Here is a 21,091-nt window from a genome sequence, read left to right as displayed (position 1 = left end):
TAGTCAGCCAAGAGATAGGCCCGTGATGAAAAGGAGTTTTTAGTGCATTGGAAGACAAAAAAAAAAAGACAAAATTAAGAGAGTTTTCCTCAGTGAGTATACGGATAATGGCTGTGTGTGTGCGTACACATGCATGAAACTGCATGCTCAAGGCTCACTTTAATGTTTGACATGCTACTTGTCCCTCTATTGGCTGGTTTAATTAAGTGTAGCACACATAGAGTACAGTGCAGCATCTCTCCGGGTTACAGCAGCGAAGAAAGTTCAGCTGTACTGTACTGTGATGCTGACAGACAGGCCCACCATCCCCGTGGTGTTCAAAATACCAACAATCAGCTCGCAACTGTGTGAGGGAAAGAGAGGAATCCTACATTTTTTCTTTCCTAAGGCAACAGCCTGATTTTTATATTCACTGTCACTGAGAGGCAGGGAATCTTCTTAGCTGTACTGTAAACTCATACAGAAGCCGCGTCCAAAGCCTATTGAGCAGACGCCTTTCATACGCCCATCCAGCTCTCAGCTTCATTTGATGTCATTCCCTGTGCTGTTAGCAGGGGCTTACATCTCTTTAATATTAATAGACCATTGGTGGGAGGCACCATGGCACTTAATAGGAACATTAAGTATTCAAAAGGTCTATCTAGTGGTAGGCACATCTACTAATGTGCCAGTATGTATACAAATCAGCTCGTGATGGGGGGGCTTTGGTGCACACAATCAAAACCAAATTTATTAATAAATTCAGCCCACCAGGGGGATGTCTGCTTCTTAAAGAAACTGTAATCACTGAGAGACGAAGGGGGGCTGGGGAACGGCGCAAACGAACGCCGACTTCACCGGCACTGAGGGGAAGAACTAACTGCGCGCCTGCGTGTCTCTGAAGTGCGTGCAGCGCGAAGCATCGAAATGAATGCAGAGTTGGTTTTACCTCCTACAGCTGTAAACAGACACAAGTTCAGACGGCCCACAGGGGCTCCACATCCCCTTCCCCTCTCTTACGCTCTTTGTTTGTCTTGATCACCTTTTCGTGGTATGGTACACATGGTCACAATTTGAACACGAACCATTTCTCAATGTTAAAAGAGTCATTGTACACTGGCATTAAACACTCAGTAAGTAATTATTTATATTTAGTTTATTGTTATGTTGTGTTTTTAGAATGCCTTTACAGCTTCCCAGCAAAATCAAGTCGTTGCATCATCTGTGGCTTAAACACCATATATACACAGTTGGAAGGAGTTTTAGCAGTTAATTGTTTCCACTCAACCCAACATCATCTGGTCTTGGGGCTGCTATAGATGAATATTTGCTTTATTTATATTTATGCCTTTAATATATAAAGGATTTTTTTGTGATTGCTGACTATTTGCAAGTCTGTAAACCTTTAATAAAATTTTATATATAACATGTTATTTAACTTGAACAGATGCAGTGAGTAGTTTCTCTATGATCTGGGGAAGCGTATTGAAACGATACCATGGTGAATGAGTGTGTAATCAAATCTAAAGGCGGTCCAACGAAATATCAGTGTGTGACTTTTTTTGGACAGGCAGTGTACGTACACTGGCAGGAAAAAGTATGTGAACCTTTTGGACTTATGTGGTTTTCTTCTTTAATTTGTCATAAAATGTGATGTGATCTTTATCTATTAATATGTTTAGTGGCAGATGTTGATCTGAGCAGGTGGTGCCCTTGGCTGTGAGGTATTGCAGTCATAACATTAATAGAAACGGAGGGAAATTAAGTACAATGTGTCCCAATGGATGACAATAAGCATGTGCCATACAATGAAGAACTGTAAGCATAATGGAGTCAAACAAGAGAGAGTGACTTCATTCCCCAGGATGAGTCAGAGACACAGCACACACAAAGAGGAAGGAGGACCAGGGGTGGAGGACAGACAGAACAAAAAACAGGCAAGACAGAAAGAAACAGGGAGAAGCAGAGATGGCCTTCTCCTACTCCTCTTTTCTGGCTTATCGCACACAGTGTAGCAAATCAATTAACCAAGTTGTTAGTTTCACTTTTTAATTGGCTGGAGTTAGATGTGAGTATGCGGTGGAGGAATGAGAGGCCAAATGGAACAATGCGGAGGTAGAGGGGTCTGGTGGGTTAACCACGATGCACTGGTGCGTTACCACGCCTAATTAAACAGCGTGTTCTTCTGGCCTGGTCTCCCCTGACAGTAAGCCCACTAGATGGGATGAGAATGTGGCCTAAAGAGCCAAAGGCCCACTGATGGGACAACAAATAAGCACTTCCAGGGCATGGCACTGGCATTGCTGAGATAGGGGACATGTTGGACTGGTTTATTGTTATGTCTCAGAAGACTCATAGAGTGGGAGAAAAACACATGAGGCTGCACACATTAAAAATGCTTATTACTTTTGGCTAGCAACAATAGTTATATCAATAAAGTAGTTGTTTATCTTTATACAACTCTCCTTTAACATTTGTTGGCGTCAAAGTTACTTCAAAGTGCTGGGATAACCTTGAGGGACGACAACAGACAAACTCTAGGAGTAGACATCTGTGCATCCTGCACCCAGCCACAAAAAGAGAGCAGACGTCAAAGAGACAGATGTTTAAAACTGAAAATCTCTGAATGTGAGCGTCTGAGTGTGTGTCAGCACCACTGCCCTTGAATAAGTCCCCAAGGTGACATGAAATCTCACATGAATATGGGCCAGCAAGCATAACACACACATACACAGTCATTCAGATACAGACTGGGAAGCATGCAGTGTTCTGCTCTTGAGAAATAACCAAATACAAATCCATCTCTCCATTAGAAAAACACATGCGGAAAGAAATAGATGAGACAGGATGATAGTGAACATTTACAGATCAGCAGGCACTGGGTGCTGAGCTTCTTTTAAGGCTCATTCTCATTCATGTTGCGCCCAGAGGAAAATAGTGCAGCATAGCGCAGCTGATTCTCAATACGTCCTAATGCAAATTAAATATCTGGACTGGTAGGAAGGACAGATAGGACAGAGGATTGCGGGTACTGACCTCAGTGATGCGTGGGTTGGTGCACTTGACGTTCTTGCTGGACAGGTTCAGCCAGCGGGTGGTGTAAGGGTTGATGGGAGGGCAGTGGTGCCGCAGGGTACACCTTCCCTCTCCGCTGCACCAGCCACACTGGAACTTCCTCTCAGCCTTCAGACACATGCCGCAGCTGTCCCGCTGGGCTGCACACTTGTACAGGTGCACTGTGGGATATGGGAAGCAGTGTGGATATACAGTGAACGTGCAGCAGCTAAATAGCACACATGTTTACAAAGAGTATTTTTTATTTAAGAAAACTAACTCTCTTCTTTTATAATGACTAAAACATATGTTGGACATGATTAATATACCATATAAATAGTAAACACAGAGTGTCATGAACTTTGTCCAACTCCATCCTGTTGGTCAGTACATGCTGTCAGCAGCATCTCTTGTTCTTACCTTGGATATTCTCTGGGTTATCAATAATAAAGTTGCCGTTCCACACCACTGAGAAATCCACGGGCAGCTCACTGATTTTCATTCCTTCGTACAGATACTGGATTCCAGAGATGGTGAGAAAGAGAGGCAGAGATAGAGAGATGGAGGTAAAGGTGGAGAAAAGATAAAAAAGAAGGGAGGATTTCAATGGGAAGTCTGGGAATGTAAGAGTCCTTGTACTGCCGATGCAGCACAATGTCGTTCCAATGTTACTCCAACCTTACATCATCAGAGAGCTGACAAAGTGAGGAACCGCAAGAAGTGGGACAGCTGGGCAGAGGCTTGATCTTCCCTTCTGGCCTTTAGTGAAGCTGTCCTTAACTGCCTCCTGTGCCCTTAATTCTAGCTTGACTTTTATTGTGGGAGTGTGTGGGAGTGGGAGCGTATGAGAGACGGAGATAGAAACACATACAAATTGTGTTTGTATGTGGTTCCACTGGGGATATACAGCAGAAATCAGCGGCGTGATATACTGGAGGGCACAGGCATGCTGCAGTCTTCTCCAGTGTAATTACCTCAGCTCCATCTAGTGTGTCTCTACTGACTAAATGACACACATAGGTATACAAACACACACAAACACTGTGACAACGTGTTTTAGCACTATTATTTCTATAGATAGTAATGCAGCCAGTGTGTGTACATGTATTTAAATTTGTACTTACACACACACACACACACACACACACACACACACACACACACAAAAACACATCATGCGCCATCAGTTACATATAATAGTGCAAGCATAACCCAACCTACCGAACTGTTCTGGCACTGCACGCTGGAGCTGTTGAAGCGCAGGGCTGTGACTCTGTGGCTAACGCCCTGGATGTGGAGGACACACTCGTAGCCTCTCTGGCCAGACTGGGGCTGTGGCAGGTTCCTGGCCTTAAGGGTGATAGGCTTCACCTCCCCCGCTGGGATGAGTATCTCCTCAGAGCGCACCAGCTGGGGACAGTCCTGGAGGAAACAGGCACAGGGCAGAGATGGCACATCAGTGCCAACAAAGCTGACAAATGCAAATGGTGCTTTTTCTGGTGCTTAGGTAACTAGCAGGATGAATGGAACTGCAGCTTCTAACACTTTAGTAGGACCACGTGTGTTTAGAGAAGTTAGAATTGCACAAATGAAAGGCTCTACGTAAATAAGCACTGCACAGTAGCCAGAGATCCATGGCGCACTTCAAACAGCTTGTATCTACTGCGCGTGATTGACTTGGTCAGAGTGGCCCTGTGTCATTTTAAAGACACGTTAAGCTCAATAACTCCAGAGATAATGGACTGTTAATTGCTATTGCAGAGAACAAGAGCTCTGCATTAAAAAAACGCCAATTCTGAAACAGAAGAGCTTAGATGGCTGTCCCTCTGAAGACTTGCCCCGAGGCAGACACCGAGCTGCTACACCGAGCAGGATGCAGACAGAAGGAAAACAGAGGAAAAGGATATGAGGGAGAGAGAGGACTTGAAAGAAGGAAAGGAAGAGAGCACTGTGCCACCAAGCTTGCTTATGCACGTGTGTTTGTTAGTATGTGTGTATGGGTACCAACCTCGGACACATTGACTCGTCCCTCTTGGAAGGAGCAGCTGGAGGGGTCATGGGTACACAGGTTGCGATACTTGCACCAGTGGCAGCGGAAGGCACTGTTCACACATGACAGACACCTGCATGGATACACACAAACGCACAGTGAGCGAGAGAGCCAGGACAAAAGCAGCACAGTCAAAGGAGGGGCAGCGAGTTTGCCAAAGTGGGGAAGTGCCACAGAGGAAATGAGTTCAGATCCCAAGTGGGCACCTGCTGTTGTTGTGCCCTTGTGGTTGGCACAGTACCTACTAGCTACTAGGCCAACATCTCCCTGCATCTATTTCTTACTGCCTTATATTAATACTGTGTGTCATGTGTGAACAGGAGGCTGCATATTAGCCCTCATAACCAGAATCAGACAGAGAGAGAGAGAGAGAGAGAGAGAAAGAGAGAGAGAGTGGAGGAACATTGAGTAATGAGGACAAATAAGACATTGGCGCAGCTTGATCCTGCAATTACCATTAGCCCTGCATTGTTGGAGTGTCGCTGTAATTACCAGCTGTTAGGTGTGTGTGCGTGTTTGTGTGTGAGTCCTTTTGCATGTGCAATACGCAAGTGTGCACGTATCACAACAGGGGTACATAGCGAAGTGCCTTTGATTTCAGGTTAATACTTTTACATAAGTGAAAAGTGCTTTAGAAGAAGCATCGCGCTTCAAAGTCTCACACTGTTTGAGATAAAGTACTTTCTAACTGTGTGTATGGACGGAGACGTGAGCAAATGCAATAAATGGCAGGCAAACAGAGAGCAGTGGCAGCCTGAGGCTACACGACATGACACTCTCTGTTTATTGCCACACCAAAGACAACATCCACTTTAAATTGATCGTGTTACTACACTATGTATTCGCTAACTGTTAGGAGAACGCATTGTAGTCTCGCTTGGCTCTCCCTCTCCCTTTTTCTGCCTGATATAAGCTTGAGTTATGCATACTTGCTTATTGTGAAATATTCATTGGTGCAAAAAGCATAGGAGGGATCTCTCTGGCAAGCAGACTAATTCAGGAGAAGAGGGCTGAATCACCTTCAGTCAAACAGTGTGTGTGTGTGTGAGAGAGAGGGAGAGAGTGCAGGAGCGGGCATCAGAGCGTGCGAGGGAGAGAGTTTGCCCTTTTGCAAGTGTGCGCATCCTCCCTGTGTGTTGCGTTTTTTGAGTGCACGCGCGCGCCTGTGCACGTGTGTACAACTGTGTTTGTCGTCGCAGATTAACTGAGCTGATGTGAGAGCTGGTAATTGCTTTCTGTGCCACTCAGACACAATTCTCAGACAGCCACATGAAGCTATAGGGCAGTGTGTGTGTGTGTGTGTACATGTGTGTGTGTAGATGTGTAACACTGAGCTAGAGAGGGAGAGAGATGCAGAATAACACTGCCTGCTTTTATCTGGCAAAGGAGACGTCTACAACATTTTGTTTTAATGTCAAGGGGATAGTGAAAGGATAATATGAAATGCTACGATTCCTGCACCCTAGCTAGTGATATCCTTTCTCTCCCGCTCTCCGCTGTGTGATACTGCCTACTAGTCAGCAACGCGTTTGGATCTTGCACAAACAGAATCTGCCACAGTGGAACGGAGTGAGCAATTGAAAAAAAAAAAAAAAACGACAATGGTGAGATCTCCAATCTGGGGATTCAATTCAACATCACTCAATCAGAGAGAGACAGGGCATGAAAAAGGCCATGAAATCCCTACCTGTTAGGCAGTAAGCAGTGGGTTTTACACTGCAGCGCGTTTCACAAGAAGAATTCATTAGTGCGAGAGCACAGACACTTCCTGTTACGGTGCTCAGGGAGCAGCCAGCGATCAGATTGCATTTGTCTTTACAGGGGATATTTTTAGAGGACTGGTGGAGGGTAGGGTTAAGGACAAATTGTATTTAATTCCTAAAACACTGATCCAGTGGTTCTGGGCAGCAGGTTTGCGACACTGTTTTGGTAAATGAAGAGAGAATGAATATACTTACAGCTGGTGGATGCTGCAGTTGTAAAACTTGACCTCCGTGCTGATGAGCATCTGACCAGTCTCTTTAGAGTTGAGTCTCAGCTCAACACCTGACCAGTCTGAATAAAGGAGACGAGAACATTTACTGTACATGCACATGTTGTTAATATATATCTAGAAAGCACATTATGTGCTGTACATGGGACGCATATTATAGGCAACATTACATATTTGTGCAAACAACATTGGTATATTTTATTCACGCACAGACCCGTTTAATCTGATCACATTTTGTTTCCCTGCGTTTTGCTCAACAAAATTCTGGCTGTGCTTCTGTTCACTGTAAAAAAAAAAACAAAAAAAAAAACAACCTCTTATCTCTTCCCACGAGAATACAGGCTCCATAAATATGTGTGTGTGTGCGTTTGTGCATGTGCAGAGCAGCCTGAATTTCAGATGACATTCAGTGTGTAGGAGGCTTGAATGACCCTGCGTGGCCCGTTCTCTCTACAGCACCTGTTGGGAATCAGGCTCTGTTTCACACAAGTCTGTACAGCAGGCTCATAGCTGACTCCTACCACTGCACGTTTGTCTCGCAGGATCTGGCAAACAAAGTGGTACAAAGTTTCTGTCCACCTCTAGGATTTTGTTTTTTCCTTTGCAGAGAAGAGTGGCAGCTATTTTCTTCTTCTTTTTTTTTTTGAAGCCTAGTGTCCTCACAGTTTTATCCTAACCCCTGCTCCCTCTGCCGCTTTGCTCTTGTTTTAATTCCTCCTCTGTCCTTTATTTCCCATTTCCTTGCCACCTTTTATCTCTCCTCCTCCCTCTTTTCCCCCTCTCCCCTCCTTAGGTCATCCCCGCTGGACGATTGATGTTGATGTGCAGCAGACAGAAAGGCTAGAGCTAGGGGACAGGAGATGGAGGAGGATAGCAGGGAGGTCAGGAGGAAGATACCTCGGGGGAGTGAACGTGGAGAAAAACAATGAAGGTATAAACAGCTGGGGGGAGGAAAGGAAAGATGAGTGAGGTGGAGAGAAATAGAGGAATGCTAGGATGGATGGATGGCTAGATGGATTGAGGCAGGGCTTACAGGGTGGAATGGCTGACATTTACCTGGGGGAGAACATTCATATTAGCGCCTGATGCACCACTCCCCAAGGGAGCTCTGGGCAAACAGGGCTGTCATTTACTCACAGGGAGGAGGATTATCAAACCCCCAAAACACACAGTGATTTCCTCACACTGCAAACAATATATTATTCAGTGTGTTTGCTTTAGTCGCCCTGCAGCCATCTTAGCCCACAAACAACAGGTATTCACTGTCCAACAACAGGTGTTAGTATTCATAATTGCATATATGTTTGCAAATAAATGGACGCCCAGGTTGCTGTGGTGTATTTATGGAAATGTGCCAGAGGAGATCTTGAAAGGTCATAAGATTTCTATGAATAATATATTAGAGGTAATTAGCATGTCTGGCTCTGGACATAAAAGTTGTTGCCGGCGAAGTTAGTATATGTTTTACCTAACCACAAATGTGTCTGATCGGACCCTTTGACCTCGGTTTAAATATTATATGATTGAGCACTATACTTAATTATACCCATATTTATTGTCCTTTTTGTTCTGTGTTTTTATCAAGTACCACAGGTAACAAACCTCTCTGATTCTTAGCTATGCAAAGACTCTAATCAGCCGCATCAGCTTCTCTGTTGTCCCCTCAACTAAATCGTCCCCCAGCTGATGGAACCCGCATGTTAGACCATCCCCTATTAGCCCAATCTGAGGGCAGTAATGTGGTGATCTGCAGCTCAGCCACAGGCCGGGGGACCTCGGTCTGATCCTCCATCAACTCTAATAGGGCTTGGCCTCGAGTGTAGCACACTTCACAGCCAGACGACTGATCCTGTATCAGTGGGAGCTTGTTATGTATGGTCCCTGACTTAAACTAGGAGTGTTGAATCAATAAAGATGTTTCAGAGTGTGCATGGGCAGTTAGCTTAGAGAGGGAGAGAAGCGGGGGTCCTGCAAAGGCTGTATTTAGAATGAGGAAAAATAATATTTTCAATGCAAATCACTTCACGATGAATGGACTGCAGTGCTGTACGTATGTGTTTGTTACCTTGGTCAGTGGGGATGAGGGGGACATCCTTGGCAGCAGGAGACACACAGAGTATCTGGTTGCCACTGACCTGCCCCTCCACCTCTGTCAGGTTTCCAAAGGAGCAGGTGATGCCTGCAGAAAGGTCTGGAACATCGGTCACCTTCACCAGCAGCTGCGCATGGGGTCAGAAACATTCGAATTTTTACAATGTGAAGAAGTCGCGGTAGCTTGAACATGGAGGCAAATGAGCAGTAGGGTGAACAATATGTCAAATGTGTGATGCCTCAGCAACGTTATCTTAGACACACGAGGCCGGGAAAATGTAAAAAACAGGCTCACTTGAATGCAGCAGTGTAATAAGCTCTAAATACAAAATAGAACACGCTGTTGGTAAAGCTGCCATCAGCCCAAAATTAAGAAAAGAAGTATTAATCTTCATTATTTGAGCACTTAGCACTTCTTTGAGAGTACAATATTTAATATCAGAGTTGATAACAGACACAGTTATTAAATCATTGGGCAACATGCTAAGCTGACAGAAAACAAAGACATTAGTAAAAATGGCCACTTGGCAAATTCTATTTGTTTTTTCCTCTTTTCTCTAGAATTCACAAAGACACAGACATGAATAAAACACACAAGCAAACAGACAGACACACACACACACACAACATCCAGTACATATGCATGTATGCGTTTGAAGTTATTCTCTAGAGAGCAGTGACACCGGGGCTGGAGCTTTCAGCTGCTCTGCCTATAAATAAATGTATTCTGCGCACAGGGTGTGTGATCCGGCTCTCCAGCCAAGAGAACCAGCCTGGATAATTATCACCATGGCATTTCACAGCCTTGTTCCATTAGCTGTTATTTTTGGGCCATACCGTTTGATGTTTCTCTTTGTTTTATCTGCCTCTCACTAAACACTGTGGGGCTACTGGGACAGGCAAGGCAGCTGAGCAGCTTAACTGCAGGCCTTTCAAGAGATGCTGACTGTCTCAGTAGCCGACTACGCTGCCTCCCTCGTTAGCTGGCTTACTCTGCAACCCACCGAGAGGATAGATGATTTCTTTTTCTGCCGAGGACCTCTCATCTTCCCCTGTTTTTACTTTCACCATGTTTGTGTTGCTTCGCTCTGAGGTGTGTCAGAGAGATCCTTGATTACAGCAATCACAGCAATCAATGTCTTTTGTTCAAAGTAGAATTCCCTGAGTAACCTCTCACATTAATTAGCTCTCATCGTTCTGCCAAGACACACACACACACACATATACAGATAAACACTCAAAATTTGCTCACGCGCACATACGAGCGCGCACAGAGGCAGGAAGGCTCATACAAAAAAAGTGAGCTTGTCTGAGTACTATGCCTTTGCTCTTTTCATTCTCCTGTCCTCCCCAATGATGATGACGGTGGGTGTTTTTTGCAGCTTGGCGGCAAGGATCGTCCTAATTGGTGGCAGAGTTTTTTAATAAAGGTAATTTGATTGTTTTCGCCGAGTTTCTGTCTCTCCCGGTGCCCACGTGAAGAGGCTGTGTTGTCATGGTGATAGCTGCCTGCCCCTGTGGAATTTGTGAGTGTTTTTTTTGGGGATGGTTTGGCGAGATGACCCTGTTGCTGGTATGGCTGAGACAGAAGCAAACATAACTGCTAACATGTTCTCTTGACAAGCTGCTGTTTGTAGACTGGACAACAGGGTGAGGTCCACTGAGGGCACAGATTACACAAGTAGAGAGTAAAGAAGAGAGCCACCGGGAACAGTTATCAGAATCACCATCGTCTGACCAGCACAGAGCTCGTTAGGATCTGTTGGATCAAGGAGCCAAAACACTATAAAGGAAAATACTGTGAAGCAGCATTTCTTGCAAGAAATTGAGCCCAAATCTTGTCGCGTTTAACCTGGTGTTATGTTCAGTGAAGATACTGTGTGTCCAATCTCTCTGTATCTGAAAGTGTCCATGACATATCCATGTAACTGACATATTAAATTAGGAACTGTTTAATAACAGAAGCTACATTCTACTGAACATCTGCGAATCAATCTCAGCAAACTGAAAAAAGTACTTTCACTCTTCTGTGTTTTTGGATAAACTGACCTTTTACTAGTGAGGGTATTTTAAATGCTTACAGCAAGTGTGTGTCCACGCGTGCACATGTGCAGCACTCACCAGACCTCGGACATGAGGAGCCTTCCACTGATGCTCCGTGTGTCTGTTTTGGCTCAGCCCATGTGGAAATACTGCACCGTACTCAGCTGCACTCGGACAACTTTAACACCTACACGCCCACCCACACAAACATGTCTTGGCACACATATCGACTGCTCTGTACCAAGCGAGCATATGCACGCTGAAACGCCCACGTGGAGCTCTCATGAACCTTCCCATCTAATGTTTATGCATCAGCTACAATCAAGACTAGGCAAACTGCTATGTGGGATCATTTAAAATCCACTGCCTCTGTACGTGGGTAGGGAATATGTAGAAGGGAGATAATTTCTTATTGTGCTGTGTTAGTAGCAATTGAGATTGCAGGAGTTTGGCATTGTGAGTGTGTGTACATGCGTGTAGTAAATGTAGGAGTGTGTATGGTTGTGTAAACTTACAGGTACGCTGGGTTCTGACACCGCAATGCTGTCTGGGTACACAGTTGCCTTCACACACTGGTTGAGGGAGGCAGCAAAACGATAAGGCTCATCTGCACGTTCACACCGATTCCTCTGAGAGCAGCTGAGCAGGCAGAAGGAGGGGCAGATAAAAAATAAAGGAGTTACTAATGTTGATCTTTAATCAGAAACATACAGAAATATGAACAATCGAGGCAATAAAAGCTGTTAAAATGTTGGAAAAACAAGAAGGAGATGCTTTATTTAAAGTTTTTAACCACAAGTAACCTGAGAAATGAATAACTGACAGTAAAACAGAGACGCTGCCAAAGTGACAATAGAGAAGAAAAGGTATGAAAACCCTGAACCAAAAAAACAACAACAGTGGTAGAAAGCATTCCCGATGTTACAACAAATGGCGCAATGAAAGCATCATGTGACAATTTAAGCTCGGGGTAAGAAAGACAAATTGCTGATGTTGTGACAGAAATTAAAACCCTATCCAACAGCAGACGGGAGGGGAGGGAAGGACGAGGATTACAAAAGTCAAAAATACTGTGAACACTGTCGAAGACACAGAATGTTGAACAGTGTGGTAGCAGGAATAAGAAATATCCAGCCGGGGTGATGCGAGGAGGGAATGAGGCTTTCAAGATGACGTTAATAGCAGACATCTACTGGTACTGGTGTGTAGTGCATAGCATCTGACCTTTTGACCCCTTGAAGCCATTATTTCCCTGCTGATGTAAGCTACTTTGTGATGTTTGTTTCAATAAAAACTACCACGAATGAAATCGCTGATCACCGTTGTGACATTTAATAATGGTAACTGAGATATCACAGGGATGATAGTACTCTATAAATAGCCACAATTGTGCGTAACGCTTGTGCATTATGACAGCTGCTGCTGCTTTTGCAAAACCTCACAGATGACCCAACGATTGGTAAAAAAAAAGCTCCATTGTGTTCGCCGGCTGTTCTTCTCCACTGACAGACCTAATGAGTAGTGGAGCAGGCACAGGTATTGATATGCAAATGCACGTTTAAGGGTGTTTCTGCATGCATTTATGGCCATTCATGGGAGTTCGAATGATGCTATGTTAGTTATGAATCTCCACAGCTCTATGCATCCGACCCTCGTACCTGTCACCAGCACCTAATGCCTATTTGTTGAGTTTCTCTCGTGTAGATTGGTTTGTTTTGTGCTGATTAAGCCTCTAAATTCTGACATGCTCTAGAGTCTGGATGACTTATGCTGTTGTTACCACACTGTTTTTCGTCTTGCTTTGCGAAGCAGATGGCGCCTCGACTACAAGCTCTAAATCAGTTTTCGCTGTTTTGTTTGATTACAATTACAGATTACAGAACAAACTACGTAAAGATGTGTTTTTCATGACGTTCCTCGTCATCAATACCAGCTGGCATCTGGAACATGCAGCGCTTAAAGTTTTCTAAACTAGTATGTAATCGTGGCCTGAAGGGAAGCTGTGCATTTGCAAATAAACCACAAAAACAAGTGGCGGCAATGGCGCTGGAACAACTGCCTCCAGTGGGTAATTTATCACACCACAACACTAAGCAGTACACACCCAAATTATATCCTTCAATCACTGCATGACTTCGGAGATGTACTGTAACTAGTGCAAATTACTTTCCGTTCACTCGTAAGAAACCTTAATGGTCGAACAGTGTATCAAATGCCATTCACTACCCCCACAATCCACCACATCCCTCATTAAAACCCGGCCACCTCCTCCTTCTTATTAAAACTGTGTGTTCCCTCCACCCCATCACACCAAAGCCTCTCTATCCTCTCTATCCTCATCCAACCCAGTCGTCTAAGTCTAAGTGTTTGGCTAACTCGCTGTCTGGTCACAGCAGCTCTAATTGGACTCCGACGGGTCAGCTGCTGTCCACAGTGATGATGTGCTACTATAAGCCCTGTCCATTCTCCCCTGGCAGTTAACTCTATGTGTGTGTGTGTGTGTGTGTGTGTGTGGCAGCGTGAGTTAGAGCCCACATCATTCTTCTTAACCACATACTCTCACACATACTGACTCTACATCTTTATCCAGAGTGTCTGTGTGTAATTATGTTGTCAGAAGTTCAAGCCATACCCAGCAGACTCACATGAACAGGCACAAGCAAGGTTCACACACACACACACACGCACACACACAGACACACACACGCACAGGCACACACAGGCACAATAGGCGTGCACACATACAAACACTCATATGCACAGAGCTCCCCGGGGACTTTAAAGAACAGGAAAATGTAGAATTAGTGTAGTAGTGTGAATCTCCCACAGGAAAACTGAGGAGTGGGGGTGCTCCAGCAGGATTTCTTTTTTCAAAATGAGTACCTAGTTTCCCTTCTTTAAGTGTTTTTACTTGTGATATGAATTCACTTCCACATTTGACTCCGCCGCTGCCTCATCTCCCACATTTCCCTCTCTTTCTCCTCCACCTTTCCACGCGTCTCCCTTTTGTCTCACTCTTTCACAAGTTGAAATTAGTAGATCTTTCTTGGGCAAGGAGTTACTCCGTCTGCAATTTGGCACTTCTTTCGCATCCACAATGGCCGCAGAAAATGATGGTTAATGTGCTTTCAGGTGTGGGCTGCGGCACAATGTTTTATGCATGTCTCAGAGCTATATCGGTACAAATGTAAAATCCCGGGCGGTCATTAACTCACAAAAGCTGCATTGATTTTTCTCTCTGTCATTTTTTTTTATTTTTTAAAAAATAAAATTCATTTTGGTGGGGTGAAGTAAGATGAGAGCGGCGCAAAAAAAAAAAAAAAAAAAGGAGGGAGGGTGCAGGATGGCTGCTGTTGCCATGGTTTCCGGAGATGGTCATTATCTCTGTGTAGTTAGAAGCTGACCTCTTGCCTCTCTCATTAGCTGAAGTGCATGCCACTGAGTGTTGACTAGAATCCTGCCTTCCTCATATTCCCCCTGTCCTGACCCCCTCCCCCGCCTTTTTTCTCCTGTCTGGCCCTAGCCTGTCACTCATTAGCTTCATCAATGCTCTGTGTTTTACCACTTGTGAGGGGAGGACCTCACACCGAGATTAATAATATACTGAATCTCTTTGTTAAAATGAACATATACTGGGAACATGACTTCATGCATGCAAAGACTGGCACTACAAATGTATGCAGGTCTTCCAGTCATCTCCTGCAATAAGCAGCTCATAGCTATTTTCCCTCCAGCGGCTGCTGTCAGCAGTCAGTCTGGGTGTTGCGCTCTCAGAGCTCTGTCCATGGTGCTGAAGTAGCTGCGCTTCCATCATCGCTCCTCTCTGGCATCTACAACTTCACTGTGGGGTGCGAATGCAGTTGTAAGTGGCAGTCGCATTTCGTGCAGTCATGTAAGGTCAGTGAGAAAACACACATAGAAAAAAAGGCAAGGACAGCATGATTTCTTCCTCCTGTAGCAGTTTTTGTGGGCTACAGAGTTGGAGCTCTGAGACATTGAGGGAGCCAGCTGACATCCTTAATGTCTCTAATCTAATGTACAGTTTAATATGTATTGTTGTGTGGCTGCAGAAGCACTTTCTCTGGCGCGAGAGGTCAACCCCGTCCCATAAAAATGACATTACTATGAAAATGAACTGCAAACATGATTAAGTTTTTGTAGGTAATGTGATACACTGGGCGGATAATGTTCCACTGCAATTTCTCTACATTGCAATACATATCCTCAGAATGTTAAAAGAAAACCTAATAAGAGTTTTAGGTTGACATTAGGTCCCCCACAAAAACTCACTAGCGTCTACAGTTTAGTTGTGTAAAAATGTAATTTTTAGGAGACGAGGTTGTGGAGGTTGAGGCAGACTTCAGAGTCCATTCTCCTCATTCTATTGGCCCAGACAGGCAATTACACTGTCGTCTCTGGAGTGACACTTCGACAGACACCCGGGAGTATGAATACACTCACTCATTCACACATACACAAACTAAAACAAAGACACCTACAAACATGTGAACACTCAAAACGGTCATGCAAACGAGCATGAATGGACACATTCATATGCAACATACAGACACGTCGTGAACTTTATCCTCATACACTTACACACACACACACACACACACACATAATGCAATAAGCAGCTGGCCTTGACAGCAAAGCAAGAGAGGCAGTGACAGGGGGGGAGATTTCTGCTCGTCTACCACTCCTCCCCTCCCCTCACCACATCTAAGGACTTCAGTGAAAGTGTGAAGGCCTGTCTGATTGCAGCTCTAGCTGTGAGCACTGTGTTTAAAAAACAGGAGGAGAGAACATGGGGGGGTGGGCTTGGGGGTGGGGAGCCATTTTAAAATCACCTTCCTTCCCTGACTAGAGCCAGACCACAAAACGCCACACAGAAAGGAAAATGAGAGCGGAGCAGAGATGCTTTGTTGGCACTGTAGGGGTGGAGGTGGGGGGTGGCGGATGAGGGGGTGAAACAGAGTACGGTGGGAACGTACAGCGGGGATGAACTGGATGTATGTTGAATATTTGATGGTGCCTACAAAGGCTTTACTAGTCCTGAGTAGTAACATATTATATTACTGGCACGATTTGATTTGGTTGAATGGAACCAATGGAGTCTGGGGAAAGACGTTAATGTAAACATGTATGAAGACTGACTGCGCTGGGAATTTGGACTCCCCAGCATGGAAAAAGGGAATCATTAGGTGAACTGTGATGTGCAGGGCTGTGCTGCGCTGCACTGGGCTGCCTACACGCACACGCACACACACACACGCACACACGCACGCACTGCCTCCTCCCTTCAGTGTTTTATCCTCACACTGTTTGATTCAGGGCATTTGTTTCTTACTGCTGCATCCCTCAAGTGTGAGACTATCCATTTAAATGCAGACCACAGGAGGCACAGTACAAAAGTAAAGTGAAGGTTGAATAAAAATGGAAAGAAAAAAAATAAAAAAACAAAGCAAAACAGGGTTTTCAATTTCAAACCACCGCAAAGATAGTAAACTTCAGTTTACTACTGAGCTCGTGCTGCTGCGCAGGCTTTGGCTTGACATGTGTGGGTGATATTTAAAACCCAGAGCCCATGTCAGGGGTCAATACAGCTGCCTGCAGGACATGAAGCACACTCCGGCCACTTTCTATTCACTTTATCTTCTTATAGATCCAGAACCTATTGCAGTGTAATGTAAGTTGAGTGGACTCATATAAACACACCCATACAGTGGGTGCATGTAAACGGGCCCATCCATTTGTGCGAACCCAGCCTGTCGATCTCTATTAAAGACCCTGGGTAAGGGAAAGGAGATAAAATAGGAAAAAAAAGTAGACTTACAAAGAGACCATTGCTCAGTGCTCTGCATCAAGCTATAGCGTTACTTGTGTGGGCTGAGCAGAGAGAAAACAGGCAGAGGAAGCAGTGCAGGGATAGAAGCATTTTAAAAAAAGAAAATGTGTGAGCAAGCAGGAGATTCAGACAGAGTTTTTAGGATGATTAGCTGTATTATATGCAGCATGCTCGCTCGCGCTCTTCATGTTAGTGCCGTATTTCTTCCATCATGTAACCACCCTGGACTGGCTCTATGTGCTAGGAATCTGTGGAAATATTGATAGACCTGCATGTTCGTGATCGATATCTCATTAGGCACAATTGGGAAGATGGATGCAGCTTTCGTCTGACTGCTAACCGTGGCTGGAGCTGATGAGTCGGCCGTTAGACACAGAGCCTGACATCCACAATGGGCTGAAGCAGCTAAGCCGTCGCTAGGCTAATTGTTGTTGCCATTAGTACAATAAGGGAGATTTTATGGCCGGTGCTGGACGTCATCTGTAGTACAGTAATGAGCGAGCCGCATAAACAAGTAGTCGTAAGAGACAAGGAGGTTGTTCCTTTAAAAGTAGGACTGTTGCATCTCATTTTTCTTATTCATACATTGCTTCTCTTAACTCCTGGGTCACACTAACACAGGGCTGCTCTGCTAAAAAAAATTGGCTCCGTCCCAAAGCTTCCTGTTGACGAAGTGCACCTACGTAATGTGCTGCGACCGCAAATCACTTGACAGCGTTTGAGCTCGTAACAACAGTTCATGAAAAGGAGGACAGCTGTGTGGGTTGTTGCAGAAACAGATCTGAGCAGTTCAGCCACATGCAGGCTGACAGTGACAATGCAGTATCACAGTATAGTAGTGATATGTTACTCTGCTTAGAGCAGCCCTCAAATGCTGACTCACTCTCTGCTGGGACCTACTACACCAATAGCCCTAAGCTGTCATCCAAATGACAAACTAGCACTCATTTCGACACGCTGAACACAATTGCGTATGCGTGCATTACATAACTACAACCTTTTTGTTCCATTCACTCCTGCGGTGCCTTTGTAAAGCTTATAATAAACAGTAGTGCTTTCCAGAAGCGCGCTATACTGATTGACTGCTGACCTTGGCACCGGATCGCTTATTCGATCCCAACTGTTGGACAGAAGTCAGACTCGCGACTAATCCTGACAAATCTCAACAAAACCCCTCGTCCTCTCCTGGAATGTGGGAGCGAGCTGAGAGGATGGAGGGAGAACAGAGAGACGTGGTACATTTTGAGATGGAAAAGCCTCTTTTGGGCATGATTAGAGAGCTAATCTAACGACGATGAGATGCAGGCTACGGGAGAGAGAGAGAGAGAGAGTGCGAGAGAGGGAGAAACATCACCACAACTCCGTGTTTTTTGGATGGTGGTCAGACGAAAGGCTGAACTACCCATTCACGGGACTGAGACTGAAGAGCGCTCGAGATGATGAGCTCCCTTTGAGCTGCAATCAAAATGCTGCGCGGTTTTGTGGGCCGATGAATGTGCAGCATCAAACACTCTCTCCCCTCTCTTATTCTCTTCCCCTCATTCTTTTCCCGTCTCTCTCTCTCTCTCTCTTTTTTTTTCTCCCTTCTCATTCTTCATGCATTCAGTGGATGCCTAGCAGCTGCTGGTAATTAAAGGACTTTAGAGTCTCACACCACACTGAATCAGAGGAAGAAGAAAGAGAGTAGAAAGACAGGGAAGACAGAAACACCACTCCTGGCCAGCTCCTCATCTCGCTCTGCCTCTCGCACAATCTCTCCTTCTCCTCATCATCGCAAACCAAACTAATGTCCTTCTATGTTCCTAATTAGCCACCTTAGAATGCAGCACTTCTATGAGCATACACATGCAAACATAAAGAAGAAGAAAGAGGAGGGGGGCACAGTGTTTGGAAGAGAGGAAAAATGGACAGATATTGTGGATGGCAGCTGTGTAAGAAGGGAGGGGGGGTGATCAAAGCGAGGGCTGTTTATATGTGGCAAGCCAACCATCTCTGGAGTGTGGAGGAGCTGATTCCAGAGAGGAGAGCGTGTAGCGAGCTGCGCTGAGCTGATGAGTGGCACAGCTCGGATGCTAGCTCTGCCGTTGGGGGGGGGGGAAGCGAGGGAGGTGCTGTACATGCAAACACGGGGAAGGGAGGGAAAGATAATTTCGTAAAGTCAACAGTGGCTTAGGGATGGATGATGGAGAAATGGAGGGAAAAGGCTGCCGAAGGAAGCGGCAGTCATCACAGCTGTACATGGTGCCACGGTTGGCAAGAAATTTAATTCTGGGTGTGTGGGATGAGGGGAGCTCTTCACCAGAAGGGTGCAGCTGCTTTACTCCAGCAGTACTTGACAGATATTTCCTTCTGCTCTTGGCTATAGTGTATATTCAGCAGTGTGCCTGACAACTAAACCCAAGTCACCAACCACATTCAGGTTTCCAGGTTAGTAATCCATCAAATTATATATTTTACTGTGTCATTCTTTACATTTCCACTAAAACCCACAAACTCTTATTTCCTGGTAAATAAATCTTTCCATCAGCTGTTCTGCAGGCAGTTGACAAGACTTTACAGGGCACCTGTAGCTGGAATGACGTCAATTATGATCACATTTCATCGCTGATCCAAATATGATAAAACTAGTTGTTGTTTTTCTAATTAATGAGATTGTCTTTCTTTGATTTGTCATTATAGTGACATATATATATGGAGGAGTGGCATGCAGGTGCTGAATACCCCCACATGTCCCAGCTTTTTTCAGTTATTCTTATGGCAGAGAGGTCTGTAATTGTATGCAGAGGTGCTAAGTAACTATGTTCATTTATTCAAGTACTGTACTTAAGTACAATTTTGAAGTACAAGAACTTGTAATTCCATTTTATGTGACTTGTACTTGTACTACATTACTCTTAACAACATTAGCTATTAGTTCTGTTTTCATGATCCTTTTCAAACCCCTTACATATTAATCAAATACTAATGTATCGTTTATGGATTAACCTCCTGTCACTATATAAGGGGCTTTAAATGAGCTCCACCTTCACTGACAGCTGTTTTTGTTCCTCAGTCACATTTTTGCCATCATTTGTCAAACAACTCTGAACTAAACTACATTTACACTATCAACAGAATCACATTCTACATTGTCTTAAAGGTTTATTTGTCTGAGAAAACTTTACTTTATTGACTACTACTATTGAGTATGTGTACTTCTTACAGCTCTGTTTGTGAGTGACAGCGTGAAGTGAATGCTTGGTCTACACATTAAGAAGCTCAATCACCGCAACGTTAGGACGTATTGAAAAATCACTTTCTGCCTGGTCTTATTGTATCTGTTCTTATTAAAATGTCAATTTACCACCTCCTGTTTCGTAAAATTACTGTTTTTTATTTAATGACATCCCCATCGCTCTGTTTATTATGCACATACAAGTACATATAAGGCCACATGAGAGGCAGCAGGGAGAGCTACTGATTGTTCCAGTAACTTTTCTTCTCTGCAGTAACTCAGCCGGAGCTGACAGGGGTCCTGTCACACTTATTGTGGGGTCAGGACAGAGAAAGGGGGATTAGAACCAGGGACAGGTGGCACGAGGGTCTGTGGCGTTGGGAGAACAGATGGCTGATCTGACGCGAAACAGGGTGCTGACCTTTTCTGCCCGTGGTACAGTACAGCCGTCCGCACATGGGTTCGTGCGCGCACATGAAAATCGAACCCACATGCGTGCACTCACACACACACACACATAGTCGAGTAGGTATTTACACACCAAACAGCTGTTTCTTCCTCACAGCTGCCTTCGCCGTAACAGCTCCCAAACCCATTCGACTTGCTGTGGATTTGGTTTCCTACCGACCCGAATTATTCCATTCCCTATCACACCTACACAAAAGCATATGATTAACAGCCTAGCATGGAGGCTAATGTTGTGGTAAATGATCCCTGTGTGAAGGCATGCAGACTGCAGAGAACACAGAGCTTTACCTTGCCCCTCCCGTCCCTCCGCAGGCAAATGCTGAATTACCTTGTCGCTAGGCAATTATTTGT

General features: G+C 44.7%; 1 protein-coding gene across 2 annotated transcripts in view; it reads right to left on the bottom strand.

The window, feature by feature from the left end:
• plxna2 (plexin A2) overlaps positions 1-21,091 on the bottom strand; it is a 153,874-nt gene that overhangs the window by 46,879 nt on the left and 85,904 nt on the right. For both annotated transcript variants that reach the window (XM_026368099.1, XM_026368101.1), the window contains exons 6-12: positions 11,726-11,849; positions 9,142-9,295; positions 7,042-7,138; positions 5,042-5,156; positions 4,255-4,455; positions 3,454-3,550; positions 3,016-3,215 (exon numbers count right to left, since the gene is read on the bottom strand). In XM_026368099.1, coding sequence (XP_026223884.1) covers positions 3,016-3,215; positions 3,454-3,550; positions 4,255-4,455; positions 5,042-5,156; positions 7,042-7,138; positions 9,142-9,295; positions 11,726-11,849 — 988 coding nt within the window. The remainder of the gene's footprint in view (positions 1-3,015; positions 3,216-3,453; positions 3,551-4,254; positions 4,456-5,041; positions 5,157-7,041; positions 7,139-9,141; positions 9,296-11,725; positions 11,850-21,091) is intronic.

This window comes from Anabas testudineus, chromosome 7, assembly GCF_900324465.2.
Source record: "Anabas testudineus chromosome 7, fAnaTes1.2, whole genome shotgun sequence".
Taxonomy (NCBI): domain Eukaryota; kingdom Metazoa; phylum Chordata; class Actinopteri; order Anabantiformes; family Anabantidae; genus Anabas; species Anabas testudineus.
The sequence above is the reverse complement of the archived record's forward strand: the minus strand, read 5'-3'. Positions and strand labels throughout refer to the sequence as shown.